This window comes from Astyanax mexicanus, chromosome 8 (assembly GCF_023375975.1).
Source record: "Astyanax mexicanus isolate ESR-SI-001 chromosome 8, AstMex3_surface, whole genome shotgun sequence".
NCBI lineage: Eukaryota > Metazoa > Chordata > Actinopteri > Characiformes > Acestrorhamphidae > Astyanax > Astyanax mexicanus.
The window spans coordinates 19664371-19692125 of record NC_064415.1 but is presented as its reverse complement, the minus strand read 5'-3'; the positions used below and the strand labels follow the sequence as shown (position 1 = coordinate 19692125).

Genomic DNA, 27755 nt, shown 5'->3' with positions numbered 1-27755 from the left:
GCCCTTAAGCTATCGTCTTACTGGAAACCTCACAAGAACCCAACAAATCTGCTTCACCAGAGCATCCTAACCAAGTTTTTTTTCCCACCAAGTGATAAGAGCAGATGTATGTGGGTGAATGTTTTTAAAAAATCTCCTTCCAACATAGATGCAGGTTTATGTTTGGAAGGTGGTTGATATAAGTTAGAAGTTCTACAGTGACTCACAGACAAACATGTAAAAGTAGACGTGGTGAAATAAAGTAAATAAATGATCAAACTCTTTAAACCTTTTGCTAACACTCAGCAACCATGGGTCTCTCTAACCATCAGCTGTTAAAATACTGGAACAAATTGTAATCGAGCTCCACAAGGCAGAAAGAGGCAATAAAGGCAAGGTATAAATCAGCAAGGTATGCTTAGAAATATAAGGTTGCTGCCAGTGGGTCGCCACCAGTGGCATTGGCATTATTATAGCAATATTGCCTGACAATGACTGAAACAAAGAAGATAGCAGCAATTAAGTTCTTCTGAGTTGTTCTCCTTTAGGTTATGATGTGGGGTGTCCCTACATGTTCATCTTGCACATCCCACAGATGCTTAATCAGACTGAGATCTGGGAATTTATGAACTCTATCATGTTAAACAAACTATAACTACTGCAGTAAATACCACTGCTATAAAGGGTTATAATTGACCTACAACTATGTATGAGTAGGTGGTACATGTTAAGTAACATTCACCATGTTAACAACCACAAACCATTGTCCAGAGCATCACATGCAAACCATCTGCTGGTTTGTCTCCTTCCCAAAGTGAATCTTCCTGAGATCTCTTCTCTAGACAGGGATTACAAACACTCACACACATCTACATCTACATGATTCATGATTCCACTGCCTCATGCATGGATCAGTTCTGATGCTGACTTGGCTCATGCTGAACCCTCTGTAACCTTACAGACAAAGATTCAATGCTTTGTGTTCTGACACTTTCCTGTCATAGACAAATTAGCAGCAGTTGTGCTACAGTAGCACTTCTATGGGATCAGATTAAATAGACTAGCCTTGGGTTTTTGTTCTGGCTACATGAACATGATAACGAGTTCACTGTCCTTCAGCAGTCTTCCCTTGTATTCCCAGATATTAAACACTGTATATGCAAATACATTAGCATTATTAATAATCTGGTAAATAACACTTCTGCACACAGAATATGCACAATTATTCATAACTGTACTACAGGGATAGGGAAAGTGGAGGTGATTACACTTACGGTACAGTGCAAATCCCTTAATTAAAAAAAAAAATACAGAAAAAATGAAGAAAAAGGAGATGGCAGACAAAGACAGAGAGGGAAGATCCTCTTAACTCCCTGCAAATACTATCGTCCAAGGCCAAATCCTCATGAGAAAATACACAGTGAGTGATGGTCTTACAGTGCGTGGGGACAGACCACCAAGCCAGTTCCGCCCTACACACACACAGCCACACTCATACACACACAGATACACAAGCACACATTCATCTCTTAAGTCGTTTCAAATGGCTACTTTATCTCACGTTAGTGAAGTACCACAGCGAAAGAGATAGAGGTAGAAAGAGTGAGAGAGAGAGAAAGAAAGAAAGAGAGGCAGAGATTGAGAAACTGCAGCAGAATCTCAATTTCAAAACAACTTATGGGCTTTTCACAATGTGGAATATGTTTATCTTAGCCTAGAGCCAAGAGATAAGGCAAAGCGAGGAAACAGAGCTGTGCACATTCACTGTTTGCATAAAACATCTGCCTGTTTAATCCCAGCTATGATCATGCAATGTGAATGCAGAATGCAGAAACTCTAAGGCAAAATTCTAAACATTCTTATAGAGTGTCCTTATATAGTTGCAAGAAAAGGTAAGGAAACTTATTGAAATGACCTGGATATTTACCTAGTGCTCTTAGAAAATATATGAACAGTACACATAACAGTTTTTTAAGATTGTGTTTGTCCATAATTGTTAACTGAATAATAATCAGCATCCAAACATCTTTTTAAGATATGATTTCTTTGTTTATTTGTTCTGTAACATACTAGCATATCATTAAAGGAGAACTCCAGCTCCGAGCACCACCATTACTCCTGGCACCGGCTGCTACGCTATATATATAGACTTCGTATAGTGTGGCACCCAAGAAAAAGTGATATATCGGGGCAAATTATGCCCCATGTCATCCAGTCTAAAAAGGTTTTGGGCAAACAGTTCAAATGTCTGGATCTCGGAACTCTGTAGAAGAACGGAAGTGTGCAATTTATCAAAGGTAAGTACTTTTTATCATGTTTTACTACACCAAAAGTCCATTTTACACCGGAGTTCTCCTTTAACAAAGACTCATATCTCTCTTTTTTCTGTGACTTCTGCTCATTTCTCATACTTTTGTTGGAATAAATTATTCTACTAGATCCTAGCATTCAGTGAAAGAATGTTTCAATTCAATTCAGAGTTTAATTCACACCCCCCATCACAACAACTCCCCAACTCATCCTAAAAAGTACCTGAGAACACAACTGCATTGTTCCACATACAGGCATTAGAAATGATGCCAACAAGTTAAAGATTACCAGCTTTAGGAAGTAGGAATTCCAGAAGAACTAGACAAGCTGTGTGTGTGCATTTGCACACCTGTGTCAGCAATGGCTGAATGCACCATTTTAACATGTTGTTGAGAAGATCATCAATATTCACACAATGTGAACACTAACTATCCAATTAAGCATAAAAACGATTATTTATACAGATAGTGACAGTATGTACTTTTTACATTACATTACATTTCATTTGGCAGACGCTTTTGTCCAAAGCGACTTACAATAATGAAGTACAAAAGTAATAGGAATTTAGATAACCCATTTTTAGATAGGGCTTAAAGGAGGTCGAAGGGAAATAAAGGGATAGAGAAGTGAAGGAGGGGAAGAAGGAAATGGGGTTAGAAGTAGTTAGTGTGTTAGAGGTGTTAAGAGAGTAAGTGCTCTTTGAAGAGCTCTGTCTTCAGGAGTCTCTTAAAGATAGCGAGAGATTCTCCTGATCTGGTAGTGGAGGGTAGTTTGTTCCACCATTGGGGAACTCTGTATGAGAACAGTCTGGATTGCTTTGTGTGAGTGTTTGGCAAAGCGAGGCGACGTTCATTGGAGGAGCGCAGCGGCCGGGAGGTAGCGTAAGCCTTCAGGAGTGAGTGCAGGTAGGAAGGAGCCTGTTCTGTCATCGCCTTGTAGGCGATTGTAAGAGCTTTGAATTTGATGCGAGCATCAACTGGTAGCCAGTGGAGCTCAATGAGCAGCGGGGTGACATGTGCCCGTTTTGGTTGGTTGAAGACCAGACGTGCTGCTGCTTTCTGGATCACTTTATATGCTCAAACGTTTTGGACAACCCTTTTACTATTTGGTCAACCCTTTTTTTCCTTTTTCTAATTACTAAAGTAATTGCTGATACAGTAATTGCAATCAAATCTTCACAGTAATGCTCCAAAATGTAGTAGAAAGTTTTTACTTTGACAGTAGAGACAGATACTCCAACAAACGTAGGACAAGCTCTTGTTGAATAGCTTTGGTTTCAGGAACAAATAAATAAGTAGATGTCCCAATACTTTTTTTCATATAGTGTACACTCCTAAAGTAACTTTTACATATATGTACAGGACCGTCTTCATTTACAAATATAATGACATTAAAATACATAAAAAAATACAAAACTAGTTGAAGACATGGTTTGGTAAATATACAAGTATAGTTTACACATCTATTGTGCAACAAAAATGTGCACAGCTTGTGTCATTCTACTGTCCTTGACATTTCTATTTCCCACCAATGACCTTGTCTGAAATAGCAACACTGTTGAGAAGAGCTTGTGATGCATAAAGCACTGTCCTCCTCCGGCTTTAAATCACTTCTTTGAATAAGATATGAGAAAATGAGGGGCAGTGGGGGCTCTTCTCTGAACTGAGACCAGTTTCATTGTTTCATTATTGAGCACTCTGGTCTAGAAGTCCACAATCAAGGCAGAATCAACTGGTCCTAGACCAGCCTGAAATGCATTTCCCAGCCTACAGCAGCTGAAGGTCTGCATGCTCAGAGAGCGGCTTATGGTGATGAGTCATGTTGCTTAATCTCTGAGCGAGTGAATAGGGGTTTATGGTGTGGCTTTGTTCCTCAGCTCCCCCTGAGGCCAGCGACGTTTTTGATATCACCCTTCATGCCACATAGTGTTTCCTTTTATTGCATGCTGGAGCCAGTCTCACACTCTCCCTCCTTATTTCTCACTCTGCCCCCACCACTCTCCTATCCATCCAGCCCACCCTCGTCTTCCCGACACTCTTCTTTCTCATCCCCTGTCCTTCTCTTTCACGCTGCCTCAGTCTGGACACGCTCCCTCCTTCTGCTCTTTCAGTCTGCCAAAATTTTTCTTCTTTTTTCTTCTTTATGCCATACATTCCGTTGCCTCTCAATCTCTCAGTCTTTGTTCGGTGAGAAAAAGCACTTCTCATTTTTCTTTCTACATCTTTCTCTTTCCATTTCCACCTCAGCTCTCTTATCTATTCTTTCCTCAACTTTGGCTCCTCTGCTCCTACCTCCCGGCTCTCCCTCATTTCTTCTGTTGTTAAGGTCTGTTAACTCCTCCAACCAATTGTAAACTTTGGCCTCTTTTAATCTGATTTATTCGCTTATTGATTTCCCCACAGGAGCTCCACTTAGGTAATTAATTTAGGGACTCATTAATTAGGCTAAGCTGTTGCGGTTGGGACAGAGAGGGTGAAGCTTTGGGTGTTAAACAGCAACACTGTAGTGATTAACAATTAAAAGCTTGATCTGTGTCGACTGGTGTAAGCATTACCGTGCAGCAGTGTTAGTCAGATCTGGACCCATCTGATTCATTCAGTAATTAACAGTGTGAACTGTGCCATGATCAATTATGATTAACAGAGACTTACATACTGTGAGGATTATACAAAATCATTTTGAGATTAAAGTTTCCCATTTATCAAGAGCTGAAGACTTAGGTAAGGACTGCAGGCAGACCCTGTGCTCATTTCTTTTGCAGCAAAGCATTTGTAACATGTGTAGCATGTGATTTAGGATTGTCTGGTTGAAAAAAGCACAAACATCACTTGAAAATATGTCATATTTTACTCTAACAATTAACGCATACTCTGTAAGCCTGTCACGATAACTACATTACAGACTTATCGAACAATAAATAGATATGACCAAATGGACATTAAGTTTAATTATTGAGTGTGATATTGTCTATTGTGTTTATTTGTACGTTTGTTCACGTATATAACAGTGAAAAGTATTTCAGCCAGGCATGCTAAATGACCAATGCTTCAATAACTGTGCGGACTGCAGTAGGTGAAGAAAAAGTATATTTCCCACCCTTTAACTCAATTAAAATGTTGTTGTCTTTGGGTATAATTACTTTGTTATGCTATTCTATTATCATTATGTCAGTGGCATTTAATGGTCCTAAAAGGACAAAAATATTGTTTATCGCAATAATTTCTGGGATGATATATCGTCCACAAAAAAAAAAAACTTATTGTGACAGACCTTATCATTTGTATTGACTGATACAAGCAATGTTGTAGTGCTGAATATGTGAAAAATCATATATCACGATATGGAATTTTTTATATCACGATAACGATATATATATCATGATATACCACATTTAAGTATGTTTTTTTTAGTTATTCTTCGAAAAACATGACAAAGTAATATCATTGCTTCCTTTTTTCCAACTTTATTTCAAAGTGACATTAAAACAACCTTTCATAAATGGGAATTACTACCTTTTAGTGCAGCAATATATATGTATCAAATGAAAACAGATGAGGTAGATGCACAAAAGAACAATGCGTCTCCATTGTTCAACTTTTATGTTTAATAACGTAAAGCATGTCGCAAACCGGCGTGTCCTCGCATGTCCGTCAAATAACGTAAAGCAGCGTCATGTGCAAAACCTCATTATGAAGCTTTTTTGGTGAAGATTACTTTATTATCACTTATATAAACCAAGTTTATGCAAAGTGACCATGCCAATACATTTCATCGTAGCCTACTTTATATATTTGCATGAATAATTGATGAAATTACTGTAGAAACGATATGGACGATAGAAGGTAAGTAGCATAATAGACACTTTTCTATCGTCCTCATGATACTTATCGTCATATCGAACAGTACTACAATGTCATGCAATAGTGTTAGTCATCAACTGTGCCTTGATCAAATATGATTAACAGAATATCACATACTGTGAGGATTGTACAGCTTCCCATTTATCAAGGGCTGCAAGCAGAATGATCTACAGCCTGTTTTCAATATCCACAGCTTTACTCTCAGAGTCAGCTGAGGATATGATAGTCTAAACAGCTCCTACAAGCTGATAACCCCACTAAAGAAGGTCACCAATGCTCCAGGAAATAACATTCGCCCCAAAAGGTGATGAGACTGGCCTTTATTCTTATATCCTTCATTATAAGAAAGACAATAAAAAAGACTCCACCCATCATATAAGGCATCCGCCTGTCTAATTTAAAATAGACAACAACGTGCACTGTTAAATTACTTATGCAGGAGGATCCCTGAGATGTGTTGATATAGTGAGCTGGAGAGGATATCTTCACCTGGAATGACCTGAGAAGATGTGGCTTGGCTAAATCTCAGATACACACTGGAACTGGTCAACCATGAGAGATATATGGCTCACACTCTCTAATGGGCCATAAACAGAGATAGCCAGGTGCTACTGGAACATGGGAGTGAGAGGGAAAACGAGGGAAGGAGACAGATGCTATCAATCACTTTCTTTCCTGCAGCCCTGTGACCATTGTGGGACAGCAGACTGTCCAAGTCTAGACAGATTAGTAATGCTAAATCTATTAACGAAATAATGCATGCCTGACATCTACAGTACAAGTGGAAAGATGTTTAGTCTGTGTTGACTGAAGGCTGTAGTCTTTACATTTACGAGACAGGAGTGATTTAAAATATAGCCTAGTTTATGTGACTTGACACTGTTTAATTTCTAGTGAGCAATAAAATAAGAAACATTTGGAAAATGGATATGAAAAATGCAAGATGGAGTATTATAATACCTGTGCCAAGATTATTATATAATGCTATAAATCTCAATTTAAAGAGAAACTGTCATTTTGGAGGATTTTTTTTGTTTAGAGCAGATGCATAAGTTTAGAAAAACAGGAGACGCCTTAGAAACACAGGAGCCAAATATTGATAGCTGATGAGAGATAGTGAGTGGGCAAACAAGCACAAAAAAAGAGAAAGACACTGAGTGACAGACTAAACAGGCTAAGAATAACCACAACAAATTTGCTACACTGTTCAAACATGAGCTCAACTCCCCACACCACAACACCACAACAAACATTGAAACTAATGATTCCTCTTCCTGGAAACACTTCTTAAGTATGAGGTCGCTGTTGTCACATTTTTTTATTTCAAAATTCTCCACACATTCTCTGTTAGGGGCAGATCAGGACTGCAGGCAGGCCAGCGTACAGTACCTGTACCTTCTTTTCCACAGTCAAGCCTATGTAATGTGTATTACACGTGGTTTTGCATTGTCTTGCTGAAAAATACACAAGCATCACTGGAAAAGATACCATCTTGATGCTCATGATACTTTACCATTGCAGTGTAAATTTTTACATTAATGCTTTGCAGCGTTAATATCTTCCAAAAAAAATCCAGAATGCAGATTTATCCAATCTTTGAACACATTTCCACTGTGTGATAGTCTTTCCCAGATGCCTGTGAGTTCAGAAAAGTTAATGGCACTTTTGGATAAGGTTAACATAAGGCTTCTTTTTTTACAGTGAAGTTTAAGTGGTATTTGAGAATGTAACTCCATATTGCAATGTCTGACTATATTTGCCAAAATTTAGTAATTAATAGTAAGTAATTAATTGACCATGTGGTTCTATGAGTTTAATGTCAGTTCTTGATGCAGTGCCATCTGAGGGATCAAAGATCACAGGTGTTTTCCATTCACACACACATTTTCCTTCCAATTCCATTAATTTCTTAATGATGTATTGCACTGTAATGAGAGCAATATGCTAATTCATTCCAATCCTTATTTGAGAATCACTGCTTTTAAACATTTTAGGATTTTCCTCATGCATTTGTCTACAAACTGGAGATTCTCTACCTATATTTGCTTCTCAATTGTTAATACAGCTTTTGTACAGTCAGACATTGATTTTACAATACTGTTTGATATGACATAATTTGTTTTTCCTCATTACTAGCCCTACATGAACCCAATCCCAACTTCTTTTGAAATACGGTTCAGGTGCATGAAATGCATAAAAAAAAGTTGACCAGACAAAACATCAAATTACAAAACTTCATACGTCAAACTATAAAACTTCATACTGTATGCAATTAAATGAAATTAAAGTAAATGATTTTGGTATGATTTTGTATTGTACAATCCATCATATGTAACACTGTTGGATCTCACAAGCTGTTTAATATTAATTATGTACATATAGAATATTCTGACAAGGAATTGGTGCACTACAAATGGCCCCACATTAGTCAAAGTCAAAGTCAAAGTAGTTTTTATTGTCATTTCAGCTATATACAGAGTACACAGTGAAACGAAACAACGTTCCTCCAGGGACCATGGTGCACATAAACACAATGTAGACAGAACAAAAGTGCAACAGTACAAAAAGTGCAGACAGACAATACAACACAGTACAGACAAAGAATAATAAATATCAAAACAGTGTGCAAATTATGCAGTGTGCAAAAAAGACCAGTGAGGTAGTAATTACCTCTATTACGTAGTGTGCAATAGAGTCCAGTGAGGTAGTAGGGTTTTTTTAGTGCTTTCATTTTCTGGGGTAAGTGGGGTAGAGTGACAGTACAGAAAAGAAATAGAAAAGAAATCAGTTCAGTCTCTGCAGTTAAGGAGTCTGATGGCTTGGGGGTAGAAGCTGTTGCAGAATCTGGTCGTGCTGGACCGGATGCTGCGGTACCCTCTTCCCGAAGGCAGGAGGAAGAACAGTTTGTGTGAGGGATGGGTGGGGTCATTCACAATTCTGGTTGCTTTGCGGATGCTGCGGGTGGTGTAAATATCCGTGATGGAGGGGAGAGAGACGCCAATGATCCTCTCAGCTGTCCTCACAATACGCTGGAGGGTCTTGCGGTCAGAGACGGTGCAGGTCCCAAACCAGGCAGTGATGCAGCTGCTCAGGATGGTCCCTCTATAGAAGAGTGTGAGGATGGGTGGAGGGAGGCGGGCCTTTCTCAGCTTCCGGAGGAAGTAGAGACGCTGCTGGGCCTTCTTGGCTGTAGAGATGGTGTTCAGTGTCCAGGTGAGGTTATCTGCTAAGTGGACACCAAGGAACTTGGTGCTCAGAGGACCTGTCGATGTTGAGTGGAGAGTGGGTGTGTTGTGCTCTCCTGAAGTCAACAACCATTTCCTTTGTCTTGTCCACATTCAGGTGAAGGTTGTTGACTGTACACCAGTCTGTCAGCCGCTGCACCTCCTCTCTGTATGCTGACTCGTCGCCTTTGGTGATGAGACCCAGCACGGTTGTATCATCGGCAAACTTGATAAAGCTGTTAGAACTGTGTTTTGCAGCACAGTCATGAGTCAGCAGGGTGAACAGTAGAGGACTCAGGACACTGCCCTGGGGGGCCCCAGTGTTCAGTGTGATGGTGCTGGAGGTGCTGCCCCCGAACCGGACTGACTGGGGTCTCCCTGTCACAAAGTCCAGGATCCAGTTGCATTTGTTTTTGCATTAGTTTAAATGGATTACTTTGCCAAAATTGCAAACCAACAGTTGCTATGAAAGAATGCATGCATGTGTGAAGATTAAAGAGGTTGATTCAAGACTTTGCTGACTTTCATGAGTAATTGGTGTTAATACACAATGACATGCACACAAAAACATGCATCATTTCAGCACCCTTACCCCAAAATACGTCCCTATCAATCTGCCAGTGTTGTTCCCAAACCCATCCAGCAACAGACACTAATCTTAAGACCTATTTACGTAGCTGCCAGCTCCCTGACGCCTGGTGATATATTCCATTTACCAGAACACACACATGCACACTTTATCTTATCCAATAGTAGCCTGAGTGACATTAACGCTGGCCCTGTTCTTCACATAAACATGTTGCTATGACCACGCCAACTTGTAGCTATGGCAATGACACATGGTGAGAGAGAGAGAAAGAAGTGGGGCGTGGGTGGTGGGTCGTTCTGTCTTGTACCCACGTCCTTCCCTAACCATGGCACTAAATTTGCCAACACATGAAACTGTAAGCCGGAGTTACCCTGCCTTAGACAGTCAGTCTAGACTGTGCAGCCTTGTTTTGATTCGTCACAAGGAAAACATTTGACGTAGGACAGCCACAGCCACAGTCTGAATTTCAGTTTAAGCTATTTGAATAATGAATCAGAAGTAAGGAATCAACTTCAGCTTCTAAAACTTTAGAGGTCATCATGCAGCACAGTTGAGTTCCAAGGCACAGGCTGCAGTTGGGATACTACAGGTCAAGGAAATGGCGACACAAACAGTACAGTCTATCAAGGCTTTGTGGTCTGTCACACAAGAACGTCACATGGTGATACTGCAGCATTTAATTTTACTTTCCCACCATTTTCCTCCAATTTTCTGGTGCAGTATTTCTTGTTTCCCTTCATGTTGTATGTGTGCAGAGAATTGTGGGAAACCAAGGGCTATGAAAGATAAATCAATTGTGCTTTTGACAATCTCACACTTAACGTCTTGTCATACATACATGAACTGTTGCCAAGCACAAACTACAGCAGTATGAAAAAAAAACATACTTGATAAAATAATCTGAGGACATCTCATGCTTAGCACCAGGCCTTAACTGACAAACGTAAAAAAAAATTCTAAACCTTTTTCATGAATCAGAATAATCTTGCACATTCACAGAAAACATGGGCGAAGAAACTGTTAACTGTTTCATACTATAACCCTGCTGTTAGCAATTGTAGCTAAACTATACCAGCCAGCAGAGGTCTCCATCCCTCGTTTCAAATTAAAGAGTTTTGGTAGTTTTAACTTGCCCTAAGAGGTCAATCCTCCATCTCTGATAAGTGGAGTCAGAAATGAGAGATGGCACAGTTCAAGGAAGAAGTTTGGACGGTGGAGGCTTGGAGACTTGCCAAGTTCATGTGGGTAAGAAAGAGATAAAAAAAATGATGTGGTGCATCACTAATATTTCAATCATGTAAACCTCTGCTAAGATTTGCTCTTAGAGCTAATAATGTTATGGTAGTTGTACTTTAACACTCTGTAGAGACACTTGTGTTTCTCAGAGCTCTACAAGTGTAGCCTCCTTTCTATTTCTGGAAACCATTTCATGATGGCAGGGGTTTGCTCTCTTCTCAACAAGTCTGATACTGGCTGAAGTGTGTTCACTAGCAGAGTTGCTCACAATTTTAGTTAGAAATCCAATATATCTAACAATATCAGAGGGCCACTGTTCAGCTTGTGAGTTCCATCAGAATGTTCAGGATTAACTTGTTGCTTCTCTAATATCAGAATATCTGTGCAACAATCATTGGAAAATTTGTTGGAAGGGCAAAATTGAGGTTTAAATCAGGATGAAAAATCATGTTTGTGCCAGGCTTAACAAAATAAAGTCAAGATGAACTTCAACAGATGCCTACATGACTGCAGAGATTGCAGTACTCTCTAATCATGCACACGATTTTGTTTTTGGAAAAGACGCAGAATGGAAGCCTGGAACATCAATCTGTCTTTGTAAGCTACTGCAAACTGAAATACTGAAATATTGTATTATGGAGCAAATACAACAAATAAAATAAGATAGAGAATGAGGGAGAAGGTTTTTTTTCATCTCCCCTCTTTTCAGGACATTAGAATTTTACACTCGTGTTCAGTACTTTGTTGCATATTTCTTGGATGCTATGACTGCTTGACATTTGTGATTCATAAACATCACCAGGTGCTAAGTGTCTTAGTTATTTCTTGTTTCGGCTCTGTTCCCGTATGCTTCCCTTTACTATATAGATTGCATCCTGAATTTGATTAAATGAAAGACATTTTTTTTACATCATTAAAGAGTTTAGAGGTATTTACTGGACACTGAGCAGATGAGATGTTCCCATACTCTTCAGAATTTACTGTGCTACTGCCTCCAGTTTTGAAATGTGGACAGTTCCTTTTTTATCTCTACACTTTGTTGCCATGAGGATAATCTTGGTCTGTCTACAAAATCTTTCAGAATTCTTCAGGCCCTTTCAAATACTGTTTGCAAATTTCCCCACTGGCTTTAAATAAAGGATTATCGCATCTTGTTTAAATCTGGCATTCTTTTCAAGTTAGTTGCATATTGTGGTGTTTACTGGTCTAGTAGTTTTCTGACAAACAACTGTTTTTTTTTGTTTCTTTTTAAATACAATTTCTCACAGTTTGGTAATCTCAATGTTTGACTTAAGTCTCTGGTTCATTTATTCTTGTTTTTCATCCTCCTAATAGCTTCTTTGACTTTCACTGGCACTACTCATTCTCCACATTGGCAATCACCAAAAGTGTTTAAAAGTTCAGAATCAAGTCTATGTATTTTATGCCTGCACAGATTAAACAATGGAAAACACCAGACACAAGCTGATGATGGTGTCCTGAAATGAGGGGGGCTATGTAAAAACATGTACAAATTTAAACTTTGTAAAACCAAAATGTTCAAAATATCCTAAAGGTAAAATGTGTAATGTGTATCATAATCACATGTGATTGGATTGATTTGAAATTTAAAATTGTAGAGCAGAGGGGCAAGCAAATATGTGTCCATTTCCCAAATAGTAATGTTAAATTTATTCTGAATAATACAAATTATTGCTACTAGTCGCAGTAATCTGTTAATCCTGATAACATGTTATTATCATGTATACACAGCTAAAGAAGCACACTTTCACTATCAAAAACTGAGAAATTAATAAATAACACTAAAAACATCCTCCTTTGGTTAACAACGAATAGCTAAACAAAATGCAAATTGAGATTATTATGAGTAATGGCATTACAAACCAGGAATGAGCTAAAGTTTTCTATAAGTGTTTTTTTCTGCAGGTTTGTTGGCAATACGCCTTATAAGTGCTTTTACTAATATGCATTACAAGCTTAAACTGCTGTATGAGCATTCTGAATGTCAAAGGTCAACACACTGTAAAAAAAAGCAGGTGAGCTATGCGTAAATGCGCTTACTGAATATGCATTTGACAGTAATGCCATGATAATGTAGTCATCCGAATGGGTCATTGAACCTACTCTCTGCAGCTTAAGGGTGTAATATTGCAGAGAGCTTCCCGAATCCATGACTCACTCACAGAGCCTAAAGAGCAGGTGGAAATGCATGAGGTTGCATCATAATGACACCATTAGGATTTGTAGTTCTGTGGCATATGGATGAAAGAGGTTTTGCTCATGGCTCAAAGGCTTTAAAAAGCAATTGACTTCGCATGAACCTGAGGATTTGCACACTGCACCTGTCATAGGAAAACAATGTCAACAAGCTGTCTGCACTTTAGCTCTGATGAATTTGCCCACACAAATGCTCAAATGCATAAATACAAACGGTCATTCTTATACTGTACATGAACACACACTCCCCTGCTTCCTTCCTTCCAAACAGACGTTTCCAATAAGCTAATCATGAGCCCCTTATGCTCAAGACCGTCCACTGAAAGCCAAAAACAGGATGTGAAGGAGGGAGGGAGCGAGGGATGCTCTGCAGACTGCCTGCTCTGAGAGTAGCCTTGGGCTCTGGAGGTCATTATGGATTTGTGATTGTGTGTGAAGGAGACTGTGTAGGATGCCTGGCTGTGAGAAGAGTTATTAATATGATTGATCACTGACCCCAGATGCAATCTCATCTTTGTACATCCACACACCACAAAAAGTTAAGATATTTCAGGATATTTTATGTTTTGCCTGGTCAACTTCTTTTTCCTAGTAAATATACATTGATTACTGCATTTTACACCAGCAGGACAAGCTGGGACAGGGGCAATTTAGAGCTAGTAATGAGGATAAAAATAAAACAAATAATGATGTGATTTCAAAGTATTGTGTGATTGTAATCACGATTTGGTGCAGAAGCAGTTTATCAACAAATACACAGAAAATGACTAAACTTTCCTGATAAAAAGATTGGAAAGATTTTGCATATTTTTCCCTCTACAGTGCATAAGATCACTAAACCATTTAGGCAATCTCAATGTGTAAAGGGCAAGTCCAAAAACAGTCTGTCATTGTATGGGGGTGTTATCAGTGTACTTCAGTGATGCAGTATGAATGCAGAAAAGGGATGTTCATGGATATTTGAAGATGAAAATGCAAAACTACATGCTGCACACACTGCAAATGCATGGATGTGGTAGAAGAGGGTACATGCACTGGACTGGGCTTCCGGCAGAGACAATGACCCTGTACTGTTGCACACTTTGAGATGAGTTTCCAGAAAGAATGGGACAAAAGATCTCCAGACCAGACAAATATCTTGGGTCAATACTGACTTCAATGAAATAAAATTTTAAGTACTTGTAAGAAATGCTGTTTTCCATACTGTTTAAGCTTTGATTTGAATTTGTAATTTAAATAGAAATGTATAAATGCATACTGTATAGCTATGCCCCACTGTATGAACAATTTTGGCAACTTCAAACTACTATATAAACTTCAGTGAAGTGCACTAGGTGACCCCACTCCTTCTAAGAAGCTTAGAATTAGATGGCCTCAGACACTCTGAAGGCTTGTGATAATGGAAAGCTTATTTTGCGATTTGGAAATTATTGCAAAGTTTGGAAAGCAATGTTTTTTTATTATAGTTGTTTTGACTCTTCTTGACTCTCCTGGTGATGATAGACTTCTTCGAAATAGCTAATATATATATATTTTTTTATCAGCCGTTATGCAATTTCCAGCTTGGCTGACTTTCCAAAAGGTCAGCCTTCTTTAAGTTCGTGAGAGAGGGATGGCTGGACAGAGAAAATTCGCCCCACTTTTTCTAAGAGGAGGAAATTCAACAGCACTCCACCCATTCCACACACTCCCAGTGCTAAAGTAAATACACGAAGCAGGACAAAAAACAGAGAATGCTGGCAGACACGCACATCTTGAATGAGTCAAGCATTTCAAAACCAAACACACACTAAGTAACCGATTAACATTCCAATTAACATTCCAGTAGCCTTAACTGTTGTGACTGATAAAAATACAGCAGGGATAAGAGCATACCACCCACACTTCAGATATTAGGAGCAACATATCCAGTTAAAATAGGCTGGCTCTTCTTTGCACTAGATAGCTACCCTCAATAGTGTAATTATATACTAATGTGACAATGCCCATTGATAAATCTGAAACCCTTTAACTTTTAACCCTTTGTTTATGAGCATTTTGAAAGTCATTATTTCTGTATTAAAGGGTCACAAAAATGTGATCATCATTTAATTCCTAATAATTCTGTTTTGGATTTAACAAATACATTGGTTAGCAATTAATTTTAGTTCCTTTACAGACAGAAACTTCAGACAGGTAAACTTGAGACAGGCAGCAGTGTTTTTTGTTCAGGTACTGTTGCTGTTTTATAGACAGTAATTTCAGCAGTGATGGAAATTACACAACTATTGTTCTGTCATTTTTTGTCAGGTAAATTGCAAAAAAGTATTTATTTATTAAGTTTTATTTTAGAGAAACTTAGGGAAAGGTGGACCTTAAATTGTTGTCGAGAGCAGCCGAGCCGATGTGTCTGTCTAAAGTAATGTTAATTAGAAACTGAACCTTCAGTATAAATTAGTGTTATTAACAGTTCAGTGCTCTGCTCCTTTTCTTTAAAGCCACTGGACTTCTCTGAACAAAGCTGTTAAAAAGTTTATGTAATTAAACAGACTTCCTGTGCTGCGCAAACGTTACAATCAACTTTTTCTCTGTGCACACATGCACACCCACGCATGCAGACATGCGCACACACACATACACACTGGAACTAACCCTTTTTCGAGGTCACTGTGTTTAATTGGAAAAGGGACAGCCCCTAAAAAGTTAGGTTGGCAAAACATTAGCATAAGCCTGTTTAATCTCTGTGTAAATCTAAAGCAATGGTTAATCTACTACAGCTTTCTTCTCAGTATGACTTTCATTTACTGTAGTTAATGGGAGAATGCTGACTGGTTAGCGGATCTAAATGTCCCTCTGCAGCAATGTGAAAGTTTCAGTCCAGCTTTGGGGAAACAAAGCTCACACCACCCAACCCTAACCCCATGTGTTTCTAAAGACTTTCCATGATAACTTAACATGATAGTTTTGGATTTAGGACAGACTGATATATTTTACTGTCATGTTAATTATTATTTATTAATTAATTTATTTTTTTTGCGGGCAAGTCAATGCAACGAAATATCATTCTGCGCACACGAGTGTATTAAGAATGACAATAAAAGAAGTCTAAGTCTAAGTTTAGAAACATTATTGCAATCTATTCAAGTTTAATGAGTTTCAAAAGTTTTAATCTTTTTTTTCTGATTGGGCTATAATGTACTAAGCACTTCACATTCCTGTTCCAGAGCTGTGTCCCTCCTGATGTATGGCGGTATGACAACATCTCTTTTGTCCCACTGGATTACTGTCTACAAGAACACATGGTTGAGTTTTAATTTGTCTTCGTGAGATTAAGCATGATGTACATCCTCCTTTTTTCCATGGGAACCTCCTGACAGTTTGTGGTAGAGCGAGCCTGAGACTGCTGCCCACAAATCCTTAATTAGAGTAAACATGTAGAAAACAATAGAGGGCTTAGGCTTCTGACTGGAACTCATGAGCAAATCCCATGTTCTGTTGCTGGTTGGGCTTGTGATTCACATTATTGATGAAAGCCAAAACAGATCCTCAATAATAAGTTAATATGTTAATTACCGCTGTTGTGGTGTACATTAGACTTTACAATGAGTCTTTAACCCCAAAACCCCAAAACAGGTAAAGGATTAAACTAAAGGGACAAGCCAAATGTAATGGGACAGTAGTATGTAAATGAGTTTTCTTATGAGTAAGGTTATACATGGGCCAGCGTAAATTATCGAAGCTCATGCAAAGAGTGATAGTGGATATCATATGAGTGGGACATGCAGTTTCCGACATTTAACAGTCATTGATCCACAATGTCATGTGTGTACCAGGAATACATCATAGAAGGCATTTTCCACCCACAGTGGGCATCAGAGTGGGTGGTAATGATTGTGATCATCACCGTCTAGCTAGAATTGTTCAGGCAAACACACAAGAGACTCTGACAAGCGAAATTCAGGGCAGGAGGCACCACACACATAACTCAGTGGTCAGTGCAGTGTTCTTAAGCATTCCATAGGACAAAGTACAAGTCATAGAACACAATATTTGTTTCTGTCCTATAACATTTGGCATGACAATGTAAAGTAATGTAAATGACTACACTGACCTCCTTGCTCATCCATGTTCTGCTTCAAAGTGGGTTCAGGGCTCAATGATGGCTCTCTCTCAGGAAAGTTTTGCTCCACAGCAATATGGACCACCAGCAGTCTGCGCAAATTCACCAAGTCTGAGTCTTTTAGGCTCTGCTCCAGCTGCTTCAGTACAATCTGGCCTGACTGGCTGGTCAACACCGTCACCTGCGAATTAGCCGTTTAAAATACAAATATCTCAACATGTGTGGACAGGGCTTAAATGTCTGAGGTTCTAAAGACATGCTCCAAAGTCCTCTCAACCATGTCCTAATTGTCTGCAGCTCATGTGGTGTACCTGATTCTAATGTTACAAAATTTCAGTAGAGTCTCCTAACCTTTTGTTATCTTTTCACAAATCAATTTTAGAAAGACATTCTTTCTGTCCTTTCCTGCATCAAACAATATTGTTCAAAAGATAGTAAAAAAATGATTGTATGGTGTTCTACTGTTTTTTTCACACAACTGTATAAGGTTTTCATGAAGTTAAGCCTTATGTGTATCATTCTCAATCGTATGATCACTGATGAAAGCAGATGATGATCATCAGCTCTGATTTGCATGTGTAGCACACAGCTTCAGCAGGCTACTAAACCTCCCTCTAAGACAGAGGCATCTCTGTTTGAATTACAGTCACTCAGTGCTCTCTCTGCAGATGTTTAACTCTAAAGTGAGTGAGACAGTGGGCTCAAATGTAGCAATAATCCCATTAAATGGAAAAAAATCAGAATAATCTAATTAAATGCACTTGTCCTCTCGCTCTGCTTCCTACATGGAGATCATTAGTGTTGGCTTTGAATGGAGACTGTGGAGAGCAGACAGGACACGACAGGCCATGTGGTTTGTGTCAGGATGGTAATGGCTTCATTAAAGATTGATAACAGGGGTTAAATAAGCTGTATATTGCTTTGGCAAATCATTTGAATATGAATGCTAGTGAGTGAAAAGGTCCAGGGAACAGATAACTTCATTCAGACTGATGTGAAGTGTCAGTCAAATGTAGAATAAAAGCACTCTGGACAGGAGGCAAAGGTTACAGTCTCACCTGTAATCCACAGATTGATCGGCAGCACAGTAAAGACAAGTTGTGACCTGAAAAAACAGACCAGAAAACTCACACTTTATCCACACATACGTGTAAGTCTCACACCTCCACTGAGCTGCTCTTGAGGTCATTCCCCTGTGTGGCATGGTGTGTGTAGTGTTTGTACTGCTGCAGACTGTCCAGCACTGCCTGTCTGAGAAGTTCAGCCCGTGGTCTGGTGCAACCTTCTTTTGGCAGAGAACGCAGCTCCTCCACACATGAGTGCAGGCGTGCAAGATTACCCTTGACTTGCTGTGGGATGAGAAAAAGATGGATTACAGATCTTTAGGGCAATTTCACACATGAAAGTCCAGACCAAGGTTTAAACCGAACTTTACGTTTTTGTTATACTGAATTTGGTCCAGTTAGTTTTGGTTTCACAGTGCAAATTAGATCCTAATATCCTAAACTACATCCTTTTGTCATCACCTACATTGTGTGCATCTCCCTATACTTAACCTTAGTTAGTTTGTAAAGTTTGTGAGTTGAACGCTGGTATGTTGTCAAATTCAGCAAGTTGCTTTTCCAGGTGTTTTGCCAAATTCTGCCTTCTTACCAAAATTGTCCCTTAAGTGTAAGAGATTACCGGTACTCTTAAATTCTTTTAGCTTATACATAAGGGTCAATCTACAATGAGAGTGAATAAAGAAAATTGCCAGTGTAATCTGTTGTGCTTATAGTGCTGTACACAAAAGAATGTTGTTTAGAATGTGTCCTTAGCCTGTCTCAACTTCACTGCATACAAACCAAACAATGATTCAGTTGATCTCGACTGAAACCACATCTTTTGATTTGGTCAGGATAGTGATGCATATTCAATGCATATTTCACATCTGCCATTGTGGTTTAACCCAAACAATGTATATTTCAATAGTATATTTCATTCAGTATATTTTTCTAATGTAACATCATTACCGGAAGCAAAGGTCAGATATACAGCAGTACTGTTCTTCTGCACTCTGCATATAAAAAATACATAAAAGGAAAATATCAAAAAAATGAACAACATATATCCTCTTTTTCTCTCTCACCACAAATGGCAGCAGACACTCCTGCTGTAGACTGACTGCATATAGACTGAGCAGCGGCACTCTGCTGGGCCCCTCTAGAGTGCTGGCCAAAGCAAGAAAGTTTTCAAGGGCCTCACACAGGACAGAACATGTTTCTGACCACCAGGGTGGTGATGTATCCACAATGAGCACACGGGGTGGCTGTCTGGTAAAGGATGAGGCACGGCACACCTGGCTGGCTGAAGGGCAGTACCGATTTCTACCACTCATGCTTTTGAATCTAGAGGAAACAGAGGTTATGGTCACAGAAAATAACACTAAAAATTAAACTAAAAATTAATTATGAAACCAATGATAATAAACAATCATTCTCACACAGGCACTCAAAGCTATTTATTTAACAACTATACAACTGGTAAAAAGCCAGAAGCCTTTAAAAGGACCTTAGATAAAGGTCACTGTGCAGTAGAATAGTGCACCACTTCTTTCTGAAGGATGTTTTCACTCAAATATGAGAAGTTCTTGCAGAACATTTTCTTGCTTTTTCAGACCTCAACTTGACCTCTGTCATTCCTGTTATCTGCCATTTTTTATTACATTATGATCTGAGGAAGCTTCTAAGTGAAAAAATGGCTTATTTTAGTCTTCTCCTGTGGTCATTAATTATTATTTTTATTTTCAGAATATTAGGCAGCTGCATGTGGCTGCTGTTTGGTGAGACAAGACCTGAGGAGCCAATATTTTTATAGTTTTTTTTTTTTTTAAGTGGCATCACCTAGTATTTCCAGGAAATAATTATTAACAAGCTCTTGCCTTAACAAGCTATTAAAGAATGAGATCATAGTCAGTTGATCTAATACATTAAATCTCTTGAGGTGTCCACACTTCTGCAGGGAACCCCTTTTTTCACCCTAAAATTATAAAAAACAAAAATAATACATAATTTACATAATAAAAATATTATTGTTTCATATTGAGCTTGATGGAGAGCAGGTAATCTGCTACTGACTTAACTTATCTCCAGCAACAATTTTGACCAAAGGTTTGCGTGCCACTGTGAATGTATTTATGAATAAATCCCCCGGGCTATTCAAAACAAGGAACATTTTGTTACTTATATCAAACAGGCAGACTTGTTAAATACAGTTAGAATTCTCTGCTGTTTACGACCTCATCAGTGCTGTTCCACCTCAACAACAGCGTCCTTTCACAAGGCTGATGCTCCACATCATACTATGCTCCAGGCTTTTTCCTCCATTTCAACACAACATTCATAACAAAAGGCATACTGTCTTGTCTAAAATAGCCCAGATCCTTCAGCGCTTCAGATCCAAGGGCACCACAGACTCAGTCATTAAGCAAGGAGCAATCAGCTTGATCATAACACAGAAAGATGAGAGAAGATGATAGGGAGAATTTAATAAGCATTCTCTACGTGATCTCTACATGTTTCTTTTTATTTCATACTAAAAAGAAGAAACATAAAATATTATTCACCAAAACACTCTGGTGTTTCTTAATGTCTACTTCTGCTGATTAATGCAACAGTTTACAGTTAAAAGGAAAGTTGCATAGACTGGAATATGACTGTACTTATATTACATTATATGCCCAACTACTGGTCCCCTTATTTACTCAAAGTTTCTTTTTTAAAATCAAGGGTACTGAAAGAATAAACGTTTTTTAGCCCTTTGTTGCAGTAACAGTTACTAAGGTCATGGGAAGGCTTTACACTACCTAGATACAGTTTAGAATATTGCTGTAAGGATTGGATCGCATTGAGCCAAGCAGTATTAATTAGTAAGCTGATCATTAGTTCCGAATCACAAATGGCGCCACTTCAACTGGTCCATCCCAAAAGATGGTAGATGGTGCTGTTCCACCAATGCTGAGGGGCGTTATACTCCTCAGACTCAAGGTATTTGATGAATTTTTATTTAAACTCTCTGCGGTGAGTAGTTGAATCTCTGTGTCAGCGATTAAAACACTTTAAAAGAAGCTGAATTCACTCATTAAATTAGAAATATGTCTACACGTTTTGCAAGACTAAGCAGACGAACGTTACACCAGAGCTCTAACGTTAATTCTGGCAAGGACTAAGTTATCCATGTTAGCCATTTGGCACAAACACTAGCTTGGGTTAGCTAACCTAGTTAACTAGTTATCTAACCTAACTAACTTAGATAAGCTAGCTACTGTAGCCAGTTAGTTTAAAGCTAGCTAACCAATTAACGTTAGGTAGTTATGTAACGCGAGGAGTTACCGCTAGCTAGTTAACTCAGCTAACGCTAGCCAACTCGACTAAGCTATCCAACGCTAGCCAACTCAGCTAACGCTTACTAACTCGACTAAGGTAGCTAACTCAGCTAACGTTTACTTACTGGACTAAGCTAGCTAACTCGACTAAGCTAGCTAACTTGACTAAGCTAGCTAACTCAACTAAGCTAGCTAACTCAGCTAACGCTAACTTACTTGACTAAGCTAGCTAACGCTAACTTACTTGACTAAACTAGCTAACGTTAGCTAACTCGGCTACGCTAGCTAACGCTAAGTAACTCGGCTAAGCTAGTTCTAGTTAGATAGGTAACGTATAGCACCTCTATTGTTTATATTTTTTCTTCACACAAAACAAGAGTTAAGCTAAATTACATGTTAATCTAGGAAGAAAATCAATTTCTTTTAAAGCAGTTAAAGCAGTTCTTTTAAAGTAGCTAAGCGAACTATGTTAACTTATTACTTGTAACTTGTTAGCTAGGTTAGCTAGATAAATAGCAAGTAAATCAGCTAGCTAACCTAACTAGCGCACTTTTCCAGAGCTAAACCAAAACGACTCAGTGGTTAAAGTAGTTGGAATGATTAACGCAGCTGGTTGATTTACAAAATTGTATTTATTAGTTGTGTAGTTACCTTCAGTAAGAAGTTGAAACCGCCGGGTGGGTTTGTATTTCGAGCCGTTTCTTCAGTTCAGACTGCGCGCGACCTGTCTTGTCACTGGGGTAGGAGTGGGACTGTGGATCATGTAACTTACAGGAAAAATCTCAAGCTTTCCTGCAGTTTTCAGGCGCATTCTCCGTGTGGTAGCATTGGTGTTAAACAACTATTTTTTGTCTATGTCTGCTTTTTGTGAAAACGTTAAATTATGAAAAATAGCTCGTGTTAAGATAGTGGTTCACCATGGATAAATATCAAATCACTCCATGCTCCCTACCTAGCTAACCTAACTAACCTATATAACTAGTGCTGAATTTCATATGGCTCCCGGTATAATTAGTGCTGCTATAGCTAGCTGGTATTAGGGCTGCAACTAATGACTATTATAGTAGTCGACTAATCTGGACTTTTTTTTTTTTGATTAGTTGATTAAGCATAGATTATTTTTCTTATACCCTCTATAGTGTTTCTTATTGGTGAGGCTCCCAATCCAATGCATGTTTAAGAGATACTCTTTTAGGGCCCTAGACAGATTTAGCAGGGCATTGTGATGGTTGATGTACTTATATAAAACTCCATAGCATATTGTCAATGTTCAATGAAAAATGAAAAACAAGTATCTTCAAAACGGCAACTTTGCAGGAGAGAGGTAAAACCTTCCTAACTTTCAATGGATGTCAATGTACAAATAGTTTCAGGTAATCTTTGAGAATTTCTATTGGTCCACTCATCAAGACATTCTGAAAAAAAGTGTAAGGGACAATTTCTGTGTTCACATTATGTAGTAAACTAAAAGATACTGGATTCACACATGCAAACTTGCAAAGTAATTTTTTTAAAATAAAGTAATCATAATTTAGATATTGGCACCAGTAGGGGTGAGCAATATTATATCGTATACAATATATCGTGACACAGAAGCATCATGATATTAAAAATCCATATTGTGATAATAGGGCTGTTGTGTCTTAAAAGTAGTCTATTATTTACTGTGAAGCTTTAGGTGTATTTATTGTATAATTGTTTTAGTTTGCAGTTTATATGCATGCACTAAATATTCTACAATATTATTTGCTGCATTATATTATTTTATGCTATATTATTTATTTTGCCACATTATGATTATACTGTTAAACTATTATACTATATTCCTAAAATGAATGAATTATTTTAGTTTTCCTATATCGCCAAGTATATCGTTATCGCAAAAATACCCTGAAATATCGTGATATTATTTTAGAGCCATATCGCCCACCCCTACTAGCCAATAATTCGAGCAATATTTAATGTCAGTGGCCACTCACTTGTTATAACTGGTTAGGTGAAAGCATTATAAGCTTGCTGGCAGCTTTAAACTGGTTGTGAGATTAGAGGTCTTGCCATTTAATGAACTGGGTGAAGCCATTTACATTATTTATGCCCCCATGGCATGCATGTGGCACAATCTGGGCCCACCATTCCCAACCATTCCCAAAGTTAAAGCTAGGCCTTCTTCAGACTTGCCGCAACTTTTTTTGAAATGTGCCTACAGAGATATTATGAAATCAAACTCTGTTCATCTTTCCCAAAATAAATGCTGGTGGTTATTTAAGCACATCCACCGTTGCGGGTTCATTTCCGCAGCTTAAGAGGCTTTGGCTGACGGCTGTGGTATGAAATCAGACCTGACGTATGACGACGCGCTGCTTGTCCTGTGCAGGCGGGAATTAGCATGAAGCTGCTGCATCTGTTCAGTGGAGATAAGGGAGAACGGAGTGGGGCTCCAATCTGACGCGACCGTCTTTGCCGAATTTCACTAAATGGAAGGCCCGGCTCTGGAATGCCGGCGACTGTTTGATCTATGTGTGCCTGTCTGCTGGTAGAAGGCAATGGGAATGAAATGCCAGGGACTTTAGAGACTTTACTGGACCAGTGGTTAGAAGTTGTCTGTGGTCAGACACATTTTATTATCAGATATTTCTTATCAGATTCCACTAGGCTTAAAATAAGGGTTGTATTTTGGTACAAAAGTTTGTAGACAGCTTTTTCCAACTTTTTACTTGAGATCATAGATTTTAGTGGAATAATTATAGTGTCTACTTCTGTGCGTAGTCTTAACATTCCATATTAAAACAGTGTTGTGAGGAATTGATTGTATTTATTTAGCCATGACAGCATTAGTAAGGTCATCTTCTGATGTTTGATGAGATGTGCTCGATCACAGACTCCACCTGAGCCCATTTCAGAGCTATTGGATGGAGCACCATCAGCCCAGAGAACCCACAGTTCCACTACTCCACAGTACATGGTGTGCTAGAAACAAGTGTCTTTTTCTTGGAGATTGTACAATCTGTGTGTGCCAGGGTAGGCCTATGCCAGCTAAAAATGATGGAATTCCCTTGTCTACTTACTTTTAGATCATTTAGAGTGTTCAGGGATGTTCATATAGACTACATAATTTAAATTGAATACACCTCCTAGCTGGTAAACAGTAATTAGTGGCTGAGCAGTAAAGTAATGGCTGTTTAGCTTCCATTAAAGCTTGCCAGACATTAGCCAGAAACCCACACTTAGATGAAACAAAGGCCATGTCTCTGCATGTCATCTCTGCCTCTTCCCTTATGATGTAAGAGCTTCTTAGAACAAACGCTTGCAGCAGTATCCGGATTTTGAATGTGGCAGTATCTCCGAGAGGTTTTACATCTCTTAAGGGGATTTTGTCCTAAATCTCATTGTTTCATTTGGCAGGGAGGTTGAATTGCACTTTTGTAATTATGTGGCATAATTTATGGGAAAAGTGTGCTGTATCTGTAATATAACTAGCCTAGTTTGCTTTCCAGTTGTGTTACATAATTGATGCTTAAACTTAAATGTGCACTTAAGTGTGCTTTTATGTTGCTTAGAAATTCTAATTACATTAATTTGACATGTGTAATGTTCAATGAAAATATGTAGGCTAAGACAGCATGTGCAAAAAGTGAACAATCTTGCATCTGTTCTCACAGAACCTCAGGGCTAACATTTTTGCTGAGCCACATTTCACGAGATTTATTCAAATTCCCATAGTGTTTAGCTCTTTCCCATTATCTCAATGCCTCCTAATCTCAAATCTGGGCCTCAACAATGCTGTTTAGCCCACTCAGTGATGTGCTGTTGAACAATAAAGGGATAAGTGCTGGCTGTTCTCATGATGTTGAATTTAATAGCTGGATTTGAATGCTGTTGGATTTCGGTACGTGCTGGAAGAGGAGCTGTCCTCTGTGGATCTATGTGTACTGGAAGGAAAGCACTTAGACAGGTGTTTCAAATTATGTCTTTCAGAAATTCTGGGGCTATGAATTGGGTTACGTCCGCAGTGGTTATGCAGTGATTGCCAAAGACTACCATGACCTTTCTCTGGCTTCATGATATGCCACAGTCTGCAGCTCTTCATACCATTACTGTCCAAAAATATATCACCATTTCTCCTGATTGTTTTTCTCATCATTTGATCACAGCAGCAGCCTTGCACAGTTCATCATGACCGCTAGGACCGGACCAGACCGGACCAGTAAAAACGCTGTAAAAAGGCTTGTATGACCTTCCTCTTAAAAGGTAAGAAAGGTTTCTGATTTTAATAATAATAATAAGAAGAAGAAGAAAAAGAAGAAGAATGGGGTAATAAACTTATATACATAGTAGAGCTGTGTATTGGCAAGAACTTGGTGGTCTGATACGTAGTCCAATACAGGGAATGTGATTTATAATCTGTCACAGTCTATTGTGATACTGTAAGCAAGGCGATATGTTGCGATTCACTATCATATTTATACAATCTGAGAAACAGAACAGTTTTTTTTTTTCACGTCAAAATATTGGGATCTAACTGCAGAAAACAACACTGCTATCCTAGTGGGTGAAATTTGAACGTAACCTAAAATAAACCACTGTCTGATACCAATCTTTAATGTAAACTAACAATTAAAAATTTGCACCTTTTCCCTTAAAACAAAACAAAAACATATCAAGCTGTGGGTGTTTCTGGCACTTTATACCACTTTATTTGTTTCATTCTTAATGCTTGAAATACAGGATGCACAGAATGATGAACTATGGTTACATTTACTCTCTGTGCTCTGCAGTCCACAGTAGTGTTCATCTTCTATAAAGCACTGCAGATTCTCTCATCAGTTGGCATGGGTGGCCAACAACTGGAAAAGGTTCCTGCCACACTTTAGCTCTCATTGGGTTGGCTATTGTTTGTTGTCCCTGGCGACAGCCATAAAAATAGCAAAGGACCAACTTAAATCTCTTCCATTTTTGTTAACGTATTGTACTGTTAAAAGTAAGGAATATTGTGTAGTTAAAGCAGCATTATGCGAGATGTAGTATTTCTTGCTTCTGGGCTGAAAGAAAGGTGAATTAACACAGTAGATTAATATTACATGGATTTACACTGTTCGTAAAAGCATGTACAGTTTTACCAAAGTTATATATAGTTAAGTTTTATGAGTTTTATGAGATGTTGATGAGCACTTTGTCAATAGCTCATCAAGCTCATCATTTTGAAGGTGTTATTTTAAGGTAAAAAAAACTAGATATTTTTTCTTTAAATGCTCAGCTTCAACTGAATCAGTAATGTTACAGTGTCTGGAAGCATCAGATACCTATCAGTGATAAATGGACCACTTTATTAAGTTGATATAAAGGTGATATATTCTGAAAAGGCAGTAAGGCTCAGTTGGCAATCAGGAACAGCATGCTAGTGGTGGTCCACCATGATGATGGTAATAATAAGCTTGTGATCTGTCTGTGTGCTCAAATTCAGTTAACAGTATTGCGGGTGTAAACAGAGCTGTTGGGAGGCAGTAAATGTGGAGCACTTTATGGATTAACTCAGTAATGTAAGGACAGACGTTCAGTTTGTGTCAGTGTAATTATATTGTCTCCTTTAACCCTGTGTCCCAGCTTTCCTTCCATTTATCTTCTCTGGAGTCAAAGGTTTATCCAGCACATCGTCCCTACTCAACCCAGCTGCACGGCCTGCTGGGAGATTACATCATCAGTAGGTGCCGTAGGGATCGTACAGCTTAAGTCTGTCTCACTGTCGAGGTCAATGCTCTTCTAGAGACACCCCAACGTCTGCATGACTTAGACTCTTGAATCTTGGAATGTGGATTTATAGACTTGAGGAGACATGTTATGTTATGTTTTTGTATGTATAGGAACTGTGAGATTTGCACAT

At 38.6% G+C, this 27755-nt stretch overlaps 1 protein-coding gene across 2 annotated transcripts in view; it reads right to left on the bottom strand.

The window, feature by feature from the left end:
* Positions 1–22860, bottom strand: part of LOC103038751 (meiosis 1 associated protein) — a 36010-nt gene extending 13150 nt beyond the window's left edge. For both annotated transcript variants that reach the window (XM_022678448.2, XM_007242071.3), the window contains exons 1-4: positions 22529–22860; positions 19643–19901; positions 18678–18863; positions 17506–17695 (exon numbers count right to left, since the gene is read on the bottom strand). In XM_022678448.2, the coding sequence (XP_022534169.2) occupies positions 17506–17695; positions 18678–18863; positions 19643–19891 (625 nt within the window). In that variant the 5' untranslated portion in view covers positions 19892–19901; positions 22529–22860. The remainder of the gene's footprint in view (positions 1–17505; positions 17696–18677; positions 18864–19642; positions 19902–22528) is intronic.
* Between the last annotated feature and the right edge of the window lie 4895 nt (positions 22861–27755).